Below are 14,088 nucleotides of genomic sequence, written 5' to 3'. Positions count from 1 at the left end.
GAAGTAATTGGCACATGAATTGACCAACTTATTTTGGCTACAGAAAAAAGTTGAGGGAGGACTGGGTATATGTGGCAAAATAAAGTCAAGAGCTTTTACTCTAATCTTTGCTGATCTGTTCTACTTATGAAACTGTATAGATGTCAGGTGTGATACCCATTTTGGGAACTGTTTTGGTGAGCAAGGCATAGCAGATAGAACTTTGGAGGCAGCTCTGTAGCAGAAAATGTGAAAGGCTTGGGGTGGGGTGAGAGATGAAGGCACTTGTTAATTATAGAGTCTTTGGGGGGGGGGGGGAGGCAGAGGAGCTAACAGTATGACTGTGCCAAGAAAAAACTTCAAATATGAAGACAAAGATGAGCAGAGACTCATCGGGAGGCCTCGAGACAGATGAGCAAGATCTGTGGAGTACGACTCGTGTTTGCATTTCAGCTGCTGCCCTTATTTTTGAATTTGTCAGTGGCCCAGCTAGAGTTCTGTGCTAAATCCATTAGATGTAGAGTTGATAATAATGGACTTCCCTGTTTAAAAGTCGATTTCAGCGCTGTTCATCTCATTTTTTCAGAGATTTGTCAGTACTGGTTGGGAAACATATATTCTTACAGGCTCTGACTGCAGTAGACTTCTGTTGTTTCCCTTAAGCTAAAGCTTCTATCTCCCCTCCTTCCCCCATACCTCATGTTGCTTTTTCAGAAATTACCTTGTTCCTGCAGACCATAAGACTCTGCATGAGATAGTATATTTCAACTCAGCCAGTATTCTCCGTGCGCACTTGAATGCTGCCCCGAGGATTGCACTTCATACAGCTTTAAATAACCCATACTGCTACCTAAAGGTAAGAAACATGTGAGTTGTTTGTGGTGCTAGAGTAGTTTCTGAAGACTGCACGTGAGGATGATGTGTGAGGCTTAGTTTTGCTGTTTCATGAAGCTTGGCACACATTCATCTGTTTTGCAGAGAACCTGCAAGTTAGTGTTGATAAGCAACTGGGGACTTTGCAAAGAGCTAGGGAATCTGTCTGGCTGAAATAAAGCAGCTAATTATAGAAAGAGTTTTATATGGGGAATCCATTTTCCAGAGCCTGTTCTAGTCATGATCTTTTCTTTCTCCTGCAGATGTAGCAGGAAAGTAATTTCGTCCTCCATTACGAATGGGATGACTGTCCATGGGGAAAAATACAGTGTCTATGGCTCTTTCCAGGGATTTTCTTTGCAGGGTTGATGCTTAGTCCTCACTGTGTAGACTTGCTGTAAGGTGAAGGCTCTGTTCAGGTGGAGTGATGACATTAACAATAGCTTAAATACAGCATATTTAAAGGAGTCCTTTGTTTCTCTTTTTACATTTATTTTAATATCTGTTGTGTATTGACATCCTATCTTTTCCGAGTCCACGAAAAGGATTGCCATTGATTCTATTTGTTAGCGCTGCTCTTTTGTAGAGAAGAAAAGCAGCCCCTTTTCCACTTCTTTCATAAATCCAATTCACAGGATGACCGAAAGAAAGGAATAGAGCAGGATTTGGAAAAGGAGTGAACATGCATTTCTTTGTTTTGTCCTTCATTATAGATGCTACTTGGAGTTATCCTCGTGCCCTAACATTTTCCTTAAAAAATTGGATTGCAGTTTTGAAGAAAACATTGGTTGTAGCTTTATCTGAGTGACTATATGTTACTTGAGTCAAAGCCAACACTTATCAGGAACCAGACTTGATAAAAATCAGTCTTTGAAATCTACAACCTGATTTGTAGTGGGTTTGTTGGCACTGTGCCTCTATTTGAATTAGGTTTGTCGGTTTTGCTGTGTGCAGGAGTTATTTCTAAAACCACTTAAAGAGCTTATTTGTGAAAACAGTAGTTAGCAAGTGGGCTACCATTAAAAAGACCTAATATGAACCTCAGTAATTTATATTTTGAGAAAACCTGTAAAAATATAGATTAGGAGAGCAAGCAAAATCTAGCTACTGATGTGTTTAATATGTATTCTCTTTGATGACAGGATTTAAAGCCCTCTGTCATCCTACACTTTGTTTTTCAACATAGTTAACATATTTCTGATGTTTTCTGAGTAGATTGTGAAGGTTTGGCATAGTTTCTAACAGCAGCAGTATTGGCTGAGTACCTTGCTTAGCATTTTAATCCGTGTGAGTCAAATATTTTTTCTTAATTGTATCCATGACTTCTGCATGCCTTGTACTTTTCCTGGGCCATGACCAGAGCAAAGTTCTCTAGAGCTGTTCCTTCCAGAAGGCTAGAACAGAAAAGGATCTGCTTCACTGGAGTACCAGCAAATGATTAATATGTGATGGATTTCTTACAAGAATTCAGTCCACTTATTTATTTAGCAAAATGTGATCCAAGGATCATACTTACCCTGAAAAAAAAAAAAAAACCCACAAAAAAGTGTAATTCTGTTTTCACCGATCCCTTGAAAATTCAACAAGTTGTAACTTGGAATACCAGCAAGGCACTGCTTAATATTCTGTCAGCACAAGGAAATCTGATCTTGGATCTTCTTGGCGTTTAGATGGTCATGCAAGTTTTGTTCTTGACCTTGGGTAAGAAGGGCGATTTTTCACATTGATCTCGAGGAATGAGCCCCGTTACCTATGAAGATACTTTGCCTCAGTCTTCACTGGCAGCCTCTCTCCTCACCCCTCCCGAGTCAATGGACTGCAAGATGGGGACCAGGGGGGTGAAGCCCCTCCCACTGTAAGGGAAGATCACGTTCAAGACCATCTGAGGAACCTGAATGTACACAAGTCTATGGGACCTGATGAGATGCGTCCCAGAGTCCTGAGGGAATTGGCTGATGTAGTTGCCAAACCACTCTGCATGATACTTGAAAAGTCATGGCAGTCAGGTGAAGTCCCTGATGACTGGAAAAAGGGAAACATTGTGCCCATTTTTAAAAAGGGTAGAAAGGAGGACCCTGGGAACTACCGACCTGTCAACCTCATCTCTGTGCCCGGGAAGATCATGGAACAGATCCTACTAGAAGCTATGCTAAAGCACATGGAGGACAGGGAGGTGATTCGAGACAGCCAGCACAGCTTCACCAAGGGCAAGTCCTGCCTGACCAACCTAGTGGCTTTCTGTGATGGAGTGACTGCATCAGTGGACAAGGGAAAAGCAACAGACGTCATCTATCTGGAATTCTGTAAAGCCTTCAACCCAGTCCCCCACAACATCCTTCTCTCTAAATTGGGAAGATATGGATTTGATGGGTGGACTGTTCGGTGGATAAGGAATTGGCTGGATGGTCGCATCCAGAGGGTCGTGGTCAATGGCTCGATGTCCACACGGAGACCAGTGACAAGTGTCCCTCAGGGGTCCGTACCGGGACCAGTAGTAATGCCTTCATCAATGACATAGACAGTGGGATTGAGTGCACCCCTCAGCAAGTTTGCAGATGACACCAAGCTGAGTGGTGTGGTTGACATGCCAGAAGGACGAGATGTCATCCAAAGGGACCTGGACAAGCTGGAGAGGTGGGCCTGTGTGAACCTCATGAGGTTCAACAAGGCCAAGTGCAAGGTCCTGCACCCGGGTCAGGGCAACCCCCGGTATCAGTACAGGCTGGGGGATGAAGGGATTGAGAGCAGCCCTGCAGAGAAGGACTTGGGGTACTGGTGGATGAACACCTGGACATGAGCCAACAATCATAGAATCGTTTAGGTTGGAAAAGACCTTTAAGATCATCCAGTCCAACCATTAACCTATGTGCGCTTGCAACCCAGAAAGCCAACCAGGGGAGGGGATTCTGTCTTCCTGCTCTGCTCTGGTGAGACCTCACCTGGAGTACTGCGTCCAGCTCTGGAGCCCTCAGCACAAGAAGGACATGGACCTGTTGGAGCAGGTCCAGAGGAGGGCCACAAAAATGATCTGAGGGCTGGAGCACCTCTCCTATGAGGCCAGGCTGAGAGAGTTGGGGTTGTTCAGCCTGGAGAAGGCAAGGCTGCGAGGAGACCTTATTGCTGCCTTTCAGTACTTAAAGGGGGCCTATAGGAAGGGTGCAGACAATCTTTTTAGCAAGGCCCGTTGTGACAGGACAAGGGGTAATGGTTTTAAAATAAAGGAGGGTAGATTTAGACTGGATATAAGGAAGAAATTTTTTACAATGAGGGTGGTGAAGCACTGGAACAGGTTGCCCAGAGAGGTAGTGGAGGCCCCATCCCTGGCAACATTCAAGGTCAGGTTGGACGGGGCTCTGAGCAACCTGATCTGGTTAAAGCTGTCCCTGCTCACTGCAGGGGGGTTGGGCTAGATGATCTCTAAAGGTCCCTTCCAACCCAAAGCATTCTGTGATTCTATGAGTTGCAGTTAAGCTCCTGTATCAGGGAAAGGGGATACTAGCATTTGGTCATTGGGAAAGATAGTAACATTGATTCCAGGGCAAGGTAGGAGTCTGTCCTCTGTCTAGCCTCTCAGGGCAGGATTAAGCAAGAGTAAAGCCCTCAACAGTGTTCTGGGTTGTTCCCACTCCCATACTCTTTCTGAAGCAGCACCTCTCTGCTGTACAGGTGGTTTCACAACTGGCTGCTTGCTCTAGGGCAGCTTCCTGCTTCTCAGTCTAGTTATTTCCTCTCAGGGAGAACACGTGTGCTGTCACCTCAGGAAGCTGAGGTTTCCCTGCACGCAGCTGCAGCTCCCTCCTGCTATGCTATAAAGACTTGGCCTACTTATCACAAGCGAGGCTGAATTTTTTCAGGTGCTGGCAGAGACCCTGCAGGGCCAATCAGTAATATCTTCCCTGAATCATGCTTGGCATTTGCGTGTGGTCCAGCTAGATACTAATTTCTACAGATGAACCTGCTCCAGGAGAGTGCAGTTGCTGTAGGAGTTGCATCCTCTCTTGGTTGTGATAATGGTTCTGGCTTTAAGATTAGAAAATCAATGCAAAGCGTAGGAAGCCGCAGAGTTAGGAGAAGTAGCAGATGGGAAAAGAGAAAGGCATAGGGTTATCGCTCTGGGTAGTGGTGAGCCACTAGATCAGCCAGAAGGTATAACTTCACCTGTGCCGGTTAGTAACACAGTAGTATTTGAAACTATTATGGTACGCTCCTGAATTATAGTCTGGTAAACTGATGTCTGGATTGTAACATTTCGAGGGTTTAACCATGTTACTCTGAATTTATCTGGAGACCATCTGGACTGAACTGACAGACATTAACCTAATGTCTGCAGCTTTTGTGTTCCTTGTACAGAGTGAATAAACTTGAAAATTGTTAGGCTTTCTGGAAATTGTGAAATGTCTCGTAAGTGCTAGAGTCCAAACTGAATCTGAGTATCACAAATTGCAGGGACTGAGATCTGTGAAAGGTAAGCTAGAGATTCTTAGGCAAAGTTACATTCTTTGCCTAACCTTCTTTCCTATCTTGAAAAGCATTTATTTATGAAGGTATCCTTGCTAGTGCTTTATAGACTTCCCAAAAGTAACTTGCATATTTTACTAGCATACAAAAGCATTTTAGCAAAAATTTCTATGAACTGAAAGGAATGATCAGTGGTTGTTTTCATGTTAAGAGAGCTGGCTTCTTATAGTGCATGAAACTGGAAAAAAAAATCATGAACTGGTATGAAATGTTGTAAATTTCTGCAGCTCTACAGAGACTTTTGCTTCTGGCTAAAGTGGCTTTTTTACTTCTCAAGTAAATGGTTCAGTGCTGATGACCTGAATTTCCTGATGTATAGAATAGTTTGTGAGAAATCAGACTTTGGCCTTTATAGGTGCTGAGTTTCAAGCCAGAGAGAAATGATTGTTACATTTCAAAGATAAAACTCTGAGATGAGAGAAGCAATTTTGCTTTTTAGTACATCTGATAGATCTATACTAAGACTTCCTCTTTGCTTTCAGGGGGGAAGGGACACATTTCTATTTTCTACATAGTACAGTCTGAGGTAAATCATGACTAGTTTCTTTTCCTGAATCCACAGAACAGAGTATTTCTCTCTGTATATAAATAGAACTAGCAAAAGAATTGGGGAAAAGCCTAACCAGATAATCACTTATTAGAGATGAGACTTGCGTAAGTGTACAAAATTGTGGAAGGAACACCAGGACTGAAGTAGCTGGGTGGGGTTTTGTTGGGGTTTTTTTAATAGTATGTTTTCTTATTTTCCTGTGGTTTGGGTTTTTGTTTTTTTTCTTTGTACCATCAACTTGCCATTAAACACACAAACAGTAAACATTTGATTAAAATACCTACCATGTGAATTTCCTGAAATAGCATTGTATCTAGCCCTTAAAATTGTTCAACATCAAAAACTGATCAAAGTTATTACTGCCTTCTTTTTTTTTTCATCAGAATCAAGCTTTGAAAAGTGATGGAGGAAGCATTTCTAATAAAGCCCCTGACATATGCATAGTGTATAAGCTTCATTTGGAGTGTGGCAGATTGATTAATCTCGTCGACTGGTTAGAGGTATGCAACAATGCAAACAGTGCCTTTACCTGCTTTTAGTATTCTGATTTATCTTTTTTCTGCATGCCTTCTTTTATTTAGTGCCCCTTTTGACAGCTTAAATCATTGCATACCTCAGTCCCTCCTGTGCAAGAACACACAGTAACTCCAATCACCAGCCCACAGTCTTCCTCTGGCTACTGTGAATCATTTATTTGCAGTGTTACTCTGTGGTGAAAATATTTTGCTTCTGCTTCTATTTTACGGTCAGCACAGATCAGATTTTATGCTTCACAAAGCTACCTCCCCCCCCCACACACACCTTTGTTCTTAAGTATTCTGTGACACTTTTATGGAAACAGGCAAGTGCTGCTGCTTGGCAAGTGTGGGGCTCTTGAAGAGAATGCTCGTGCTAGGGATGAGCAGAGGTCCTTCTTGCCTGATATCCTGTCTCATACTGCGACCACAAGCAGAGAGAGTAGAACAAGAGAACATACATTAATATGATACATTATCCAAATACTCCCTAGCTAACAATTATGGTTTAGCTCTAAAATTTCCTAAACTGGAATGGCTTCTCTGCATTTTGAAAGCCTACCTGGGTAATATTACCGATATAACTTCTTAGCAACCACAGCATCCTCTGGCAAGAAATTCTGTAGCTTAACTACATGCAGTGCAGAGGACACTCCTTTCACTTGTTCCGAGCATGTTGTGTTTGCTGCTGCCTTGTGTGTGCATTGGAAATAGAAGTGGACAGAAGATTCCTACCCAGCCTCTTGCTGTCTGTCAGTTTTATAGATTTCTTCACAGCCAACTTATCTCCTTCACTTTTCCAGAAGGTTTAAGCAGTCTTACTTTGAGAACATTTTTCAGTTCTGTTTTTTTCTGAGAATGGGTCGGGGACAAGAACTGTTTTGGGATTTAATTTGGTTGCTGCTGAACTGACATTTTCATGGAGTTACCATTCCAAGATCTCATTCCTCCTGAGCGACAGTCATCAGCTCAGAGCTCATTATTTTATATGCAGCTCTGTCTGTCTATGAAATGTGTTAAATCTGTGCTGCTCTTCCCTTTCTAGGCTTTCTCAACTGTGGTGATGGCAGCTGAGGGATCAAAAGCAGATGCAGCTTCCTCAGACCAGGTGGATGATACTATCCAGTATCCTTTCTCATTTCTCTCAAGTTTGATATTCAAATGCTTAAGAGGATTAATGAACCAGGATTTTTAAATATACAGCTTCACGTGCACTGATAACTAATTCCACAAAAACAAGACGACTCATTTAAACAGCCTTCATATACTGAAAATGTCACAGAAATAGATCAGCTGAAATAGTTGGGCTGGGGGTGGCAAGGTAGGAGAGCGGCTTTTGTCCATAGGAGCTGTTTGGGTCTGAAACAGATCCAACAGTCCTTAAAACAAATTGAACTATTCTACTCTGTTAAATCATCTGAGAATTGGTACAGCTGCTCTATAGCGGGAGAGCATTACTGGGGAGCAGATGATAGGATAGCTGTGACCGAGAGCAGATGGAGAAACAGAGATGGTTTATTATGAGGAAGACGGAAGCATTAGCAGAGGAAATGCTTACAAAAGTAGTGTCTCTGTAAAAGCCATGAGTTCTAGTACCTTAGAATTGAGAATTTTAGTTCCCATAAAACATCAATTCTGCTTCTCACTTCGTCCTGATTATTAACTGAGGTCTGCAAAATATTTAAAGGATGAGCATTAGAACCAAAACCCATGGCTACACCACTAGTGCCACAGAGAAGAGATGAGTAGTTGTACAAAAGGAGGAAGAATACTTATATGCTCTGATACTACACCTAGCTTTCCTTTAGTATAAGGTCTTTCCTTTTTTACAAGCTCCGCTGGTAATTAACACAACACTAAATTCTCTGTTTAGCTCAAGGATATATAGCCGTGTGTCAGGAATGCAGCAAGAAAGGTATAGTGAACAGCGAGTAAAGAAAAGGTGATGCTATTTTATGAAAACTCAAAAAAAATCTGTGTATCTTCCCATTTTTTGGTCAAGGGACATAAATTCTTTCTTCTTCTGAGAGACTACAAAATTAGTATCTTTGTAGGCTTTAAGCTCTTCTTAGCAGTGGGAAAGGAACTCTTCTTTCGTTGCCACACTGTATGCATGTAGCAAAAGAAATACTGATTGGATTGAAAATTTGTGCTTCTGTAGGCAAATCATACTCTGCCTTTATTTCCAACAGTATTAGTGTGCAGCATATTTTCTGTAATCTGTGCTTACCATGACTTAGAAATCTTCCCCTCCTAGAGAGAATGGTGTCTCCCATCAATATCTGTCATAAAAAGTGTACTCAATTTCCTTTACTGAAATGTCCAGTGCTCGTTTTATTCGAGCTGTTTCTGAACTGGAACTCCTAGGCTTCATAAAGCCTAGCAAGCAGAAAACTGACCACGTGGCAAGGCTGACATGGGGAGGCTGTTAATGTGCCACTGAGATCTTAATAAACCTGTTCTTTCTAATGTTTTGCCATGGCTGTGTTCCCACCGAACTAGGCCTCGCTAACTTTGCATACTGAGTCAAAGTCAACACTGACTGAAGGCTGTGAGATACATTCTGAGCGCCTGGATAGACTTGAATAGCAGTGTTGTTTTTTAATACTCGGCCTCCCTGTGTAACGTACTGCTCTATTAATGCTCATGTTCCAAATACTGTATTGTTGTGCCAGTTTTAATCTTCTTTGATGTGTGATATTTAACACTATACTGATACAGTTCAGGCTAGCAAGCCAAAAGGACAACACTGGCTGTGTAAGCCACAGAAGTGGTGAAACAGCATTATTAACTTGCTTAGAAGATGATAGGATTTGAGTCATCATTATAAAATGCCTTCCAGATCCTTGAACTACAGATTTAAAAATAAATAAAACCAGTATGCTAAAAAAGACAGTAAGCTTCCATGTTCAGCCTCTGCTGCATGTTCTTCAAACCAAAACTGGTCATAACTCCCCAAAAACTCCTTCATGAGGAGGGGAAAGGGACAGAATAACTTTGAAGATACAAATTTTTTCTCTTTGGGAAAAGCAAAAGCCAACTGTTTGAATCATTCATTCCCTTTTTCTAGTGAAGTTGGTTAGTACTAGCTGACTTTTGCTGTCAGGAGAACTTGCGTCAGCGTAGACTAAATGAGAACATGGCACTCATGCACCCTGAAGGAAGGTAGTAAAATCCACAGCTGAAGTACACACTGTAACTTTTGTCTTTGCTGAGGATTTGTACTGTACACAAGCAAAGGAAACAGCTGTGTGAAAATAACAACTGTTGGCCGAGAGTGTTAAACCACCGCTTCTCTGACAGATCTTCTACGAACCTTCTCGGCCACTTGGCCCTGCACAGTAGGCAAGCCCAGGATGCGCTCTCCGAGCTTCTGCCAGCACGGAGCAGGGCCTACACCTAAGTACAGGTTACCAGCGCTGTGCTGTTTGTGGGAACAGGACTGGAATGGCTCACAGCTGCTGCTCATTTGGTCAGGACACACCAAAGAGCTGCTACTCTCTGCCTAGAGTCAGTCACAGATCAGTGCCCGATACCGTAACAAAAGAAGCCACAAATACGATACTATGCCAAAAAGCTGGGAAAAACACGGTCATTGCTGGGGTTCTGGTCCCCAAGGGAGCTGAGGTTGTTAAGAAAAACCTACACCTGCTTCCAGGTATCAGAGCAACGTGGGTATGTCCTAACCTGCCCCATCTTTTTTCTTTGGCACTCGAAAGCTACACTGCAGATCTTGCTGCATTAAGCTTCAACTTCCTTCAGACAGTCTGGGGAGCAAATGTGTTTATGCTGATGTCAGCATCCCATGTTTTCCAACCAGGGAAGCAGCCTTAGAAACCAGAGCTGTGTTTCCCTCCCGAACAGCGTGCATGCCTGCCATACACCGATAAACCGGCCCCAGGGCTGCGACACGTGCATTTCAGCAGCATGGGTGGAGACTTCAGGTCAGACTTATCACCTAGGAAAGGGCTGTACAGCTGAAGTGTTTAGACTTTGTCCCTCCCAGCCTACTTAAAAATTGAATGGTGATTACTACCTCCAAACGCCCCCCGCCCCCGACTTCCTCAGCTGAGTGTGAGAGGACTACAGACTTCCCTTTCCTTCTATTTGAGGCATTTAAGTGCTGCTCTTGGTGCATGTGTTCTGCTGTCACTAGAATCCAGATGCTCCCACTGAGCTGCACCAGCACTTCAGCCTACTCAAAACAACTGAAAACGATAGCCTGGAGCACTGAAGATTGAATCACTTGCATAAACCAGATCTGTACTAGGAGGGGGGAAGTCCTGTTACCAGAACCTATAACTTACCAGGCTGTTTACTCAGGAATGTATGTAAGATAGGTTAGGCTTGTTTTAAATACCCTCAGAGAGGGTAGGAGTCATCTATTTCCCAACTGCTTTAATTGCAGAGACACAGTAACGCTTCCTGCTCTACTTAAGGGAGGGCCCGGTTCTAAATGTTGCCAGGCAAATCAACAGGGTGAGGAGGACAAGTAGTTTATTGGCCTTTATACCGCCTAAACATACGATTTGGGAAATGTAATGATGAAAACTGGGAGCAAGAATTTTTACAATCTCAGTGGAGCCGTTGCAAAAGTTCCTCTCTTCCACTAAGACACGGGGGTAAACAAATTCCGCTGTTCTTTACTCCAGAGACCAAGCCAGGGCAACCTGTATCACAGCAGTCTTTATACGCAAGGCTTTCAAGCAGCAGAGAGGGAAGTGAGACATGCCAGCAGGAGGGGGGTGCTGAATAGCCCTCCTCTGTCCTAAACCTCACCTATTCATCTTGCAAATACACTTGACAAGTGGAGGGGAGCAGCAGAACAGCCAAATGTCTCCCTGATCTGCCAGAGGACAGGGAGCCAAGTGCTCTGCCCAGCTGTCCTCTGCCACCTGCCCGCAGCCTCCCCTCCCCTAACCTCACCCAGTGCAAGATATGCCCGCACCATCTCACTTCCACACCTTTTGAGGGTAAAATATTTGGAAATAAAGAGAAGCAAGCCTCAATAGCGTGTGGCTTTTAATCCCCAAATGTGCAGGCAACATTGACATTAAAACAGAAAAATTAATAGTTAATGGCCGTTTCTTCCCTTTAACCAATAACATAAATTTTGAACCTTGAAGTCACATGTTTGCTATGCTGTATACAGTTTCTCAGGATCAAATCTTTAACTCAGGACTTGGCACTTCAGACTGTTAGGTGTATCAAGGGGAAATACTTGACTAAAATTATGTAGGAAGTACTGTGTAATTTAATTTTCTTCAGCAAGGAGGGTAAGAAGGTTGGACAGTCAAAAACACAAACTGAACAAAACTGGTCATCAATTGAATTTAGTTTGCCTTTCTTCAGCAGCTGGACCTTGTAGTCAGAGTCCTAGCTGCCTGGAAAGAGCTTAACACTGCTAAATTCCGAACCAACAGCAGTAGCAGTAGAGACAGTACGGCTATGAAAAAGCACCTTGTGCTTTTCCTCCCTTAATGAAATTCTGGTGCTAGGGGTCTAATAACACCAGGCTTTCTGTTTGCAGATAACCTGGCTATATAGTGTGAATTTGACATTTGACTCCTCTCTCATATCATTTATTTTACTACTTTCTGTTGTAAATATTCCAAACTTGCCCTCACACACTTTGGCTGAAGTACATACACAGGAGATTTCAACTGCAAATACATATGTAATTTTAAAATGTTAGTTTCTACAACTGTCTGCATAGTAATAACACATTCTGCAGATACTCCAGGAAGCCTTCTCTGTCCACAATGTTCATTGAAAGCAAACAGGACAAAAAAAACAAACAAACAAACAAAAAAAGCGCCAGTGTTTGTATTGTGGTACTAGCTCTGAAACCATAACAATGTAAAGCCTCATCTCTGAACTGGTAACTGTATTGTATTCTTTAGTAGCCACAGCTTTCAACAAAACTATTGCCAAAAATCAGACCTGAAAGTAAGTTAACTCTTGTTTGACTAGTTTACCATTTTTCTCTACTGTTACAGATGCTGTTCTTTGACACCTCTTTACGCTACTGCACTACTGGTTCCAAACACAAACTTGGTAATTTTTCTTTTATCTCGGAGCCTACAACAGTAGTAAGAATGTAAGAATATGCCAGGTGCCTGTAAAAGCCAAACATTCATCCTCACGTTTTTCATCTCAGAGAACTGCTTCCAATACAAAGGTCACGAGCACTGGTTCACAACAAGAGCATAAACTCTTAATACTTTACCAGCCTTGTTTTTTTCCTCCCCACTGTGGAATCATAACAGCTAAATCCTTCGCAATTCCCAACTCGGGAATGACGAGAGCTTTCACAAAACAGTTTCTAACCAGAACCTACAAAACAGTTTCTAACCAGAACCAGCTAATGGTCTTGCTGTTCAAGAGTACACAGGCAGATCTCAAGCATCAGCACACAAGATTGCTTGAATCTCCTTCCTTTCCAACCTTGAAAAATGCTTAATAATCTTCTGGTTATATGCTTTCACATCTAGACACAAAAATCAACACACAGTCAGGATGTGTACATGCTGCTTTTTAAGTATACAGTAACTGAGATCTGCTTGGAAAAAATTTACACATCACTACCTTAAAAACAGGTTAACCAAGGTCTTTGGTTTCACTCTGTTAAGTTGCAATTAACTGTCCTCAGCATGCTTTGATTTTGCATAGACTGCAGTTACATACAAACTGCAAAAGTATTCTAAATGTGGCCACCATAAAATGCACTGCCAAGAATTCAGTAATTATTGAATCTTACCCATTTTGTACTTGATTTGAAAGCCTTGGAAAAGGCTCTCCAAAGCAGGTTTGTTTTTAAGCACCAGCCTGCTCCTCAGAGCACCCCAGTTTTCCTCATTTTTTTCAACAGTAATCAAGCAGCCAATGATCTTCCTGCTAAAGAATACATTACCTGTTGGAACAAGCCTTTCATGTGAACTTCATCACATCAGATATTGGCACTAAGATTAGGAAAAGGAGCCTGTCTGAAGTCTAAGACAGCACAAGCAGCAGGTTAAAAAATGAAAAATTTTGCAGAATGCAACCCTGTTTTCAAAACGGGCACAAATTTCAGCATACCACAGCTGTGATGCATAAGCACCCATGGTGGCATTATATTTAATCTGCAAGAAGACTGCTTATTATGCATTAATTTGGAGCAGCGCAGGAGTGGTTGGGTGCTAACATGACATCACTTTTTGCAACAACTCTTAATATCCCAAAAGAGAAGATAAGCTGAGGCGCAGAGACGATCACAATGGCTGGTATCTTAATTCTACTCCTATCTCAAATTACCAGTTAGGCATACACACATTTCTATCAGGTCAGAACAAGGATCTTCTAGAACACGGGAGATGCAGGAAATGTTATCAGGATACTGAAATCTGGGTAGTGGTCCACCTAGAAGCAGTGGTTTTCCTACCCTGGGCAAGTTAACAATAAAAGGAGGTCAAAAAATGAGGAGCAGGAAGGAAAGGGACTGAGGACCCTGAGGTAGACAACAGAAATTGCAGCCCTTGTTAGTTTTGTTTCTATCTTCAGTAACAGAAGACCCGAGAGGGGGTCTAGCAGAGATTTCCCATTTCTGAGATTCTGAAAATAAAGTAAAAAGATCAAAATATTTGGGTAAGACAGGTTTCAGGAAAGTGAGCA

The 14,088-nt window shown here is 42.4% G+C and overlaps 1 protein-coding gene across 4 annotated transcripts in view; it reads left to right on the top strand.

Annotated features, from left to right (window-relative positions):
• The window catches only part of ORC3 (origin recognition complex subunit 3), a 39,980-nt gene extending 30,659 nt beyond the window's left edge, over window positions 1-9,321 (top strand). For all 4 annotated transcript variants that reach the window (XM_075708223.1, XM_075708222.1, XM_009481625.2 and 1 more), the window contains exons 17-20: window positions 694-835; window positions 6,304-6,420; window positions 7,481-7,560; window positions 8,762-9,321. In XM_075708223.1, coding sequence (XP_075564338.1) covers window positions 694-835; window positions 6,304-6,420; window positions 7,481-7,560; window positions 8,762-8,867 — 445 coding nt within the window. In that variant the 3' untranslated portion in view covers window positions 8,868-9,321. The remainder of the gene's footprint in view (window positions 1-693; window positions 836-6,303; window positions 6,421-7,480; window positions 7,561-8,761) is intronic.
• The last annotated feature ends 4,767 nt before the right edge of the window (window positions 9,322-14,088 follow it).

This window comes from Pelecanus crispus, chromosome 3, assembly GCF_030463565.1.
Source record: "Pelecanus crispus isolate bPelCri1 chromosome 3, bPelCri1.pri, whole genome shotgun sequence".
Classification (NCBI taxonomy): Eukaryota; Metazoa; Chordata; class Aves; order Pelecaniformes; family Pelecanidae; genus Pelecanus; species Pelecanus crispus.
This window is presented reverse-complemented; position numbering and strand designations above follow the sequence as displayed.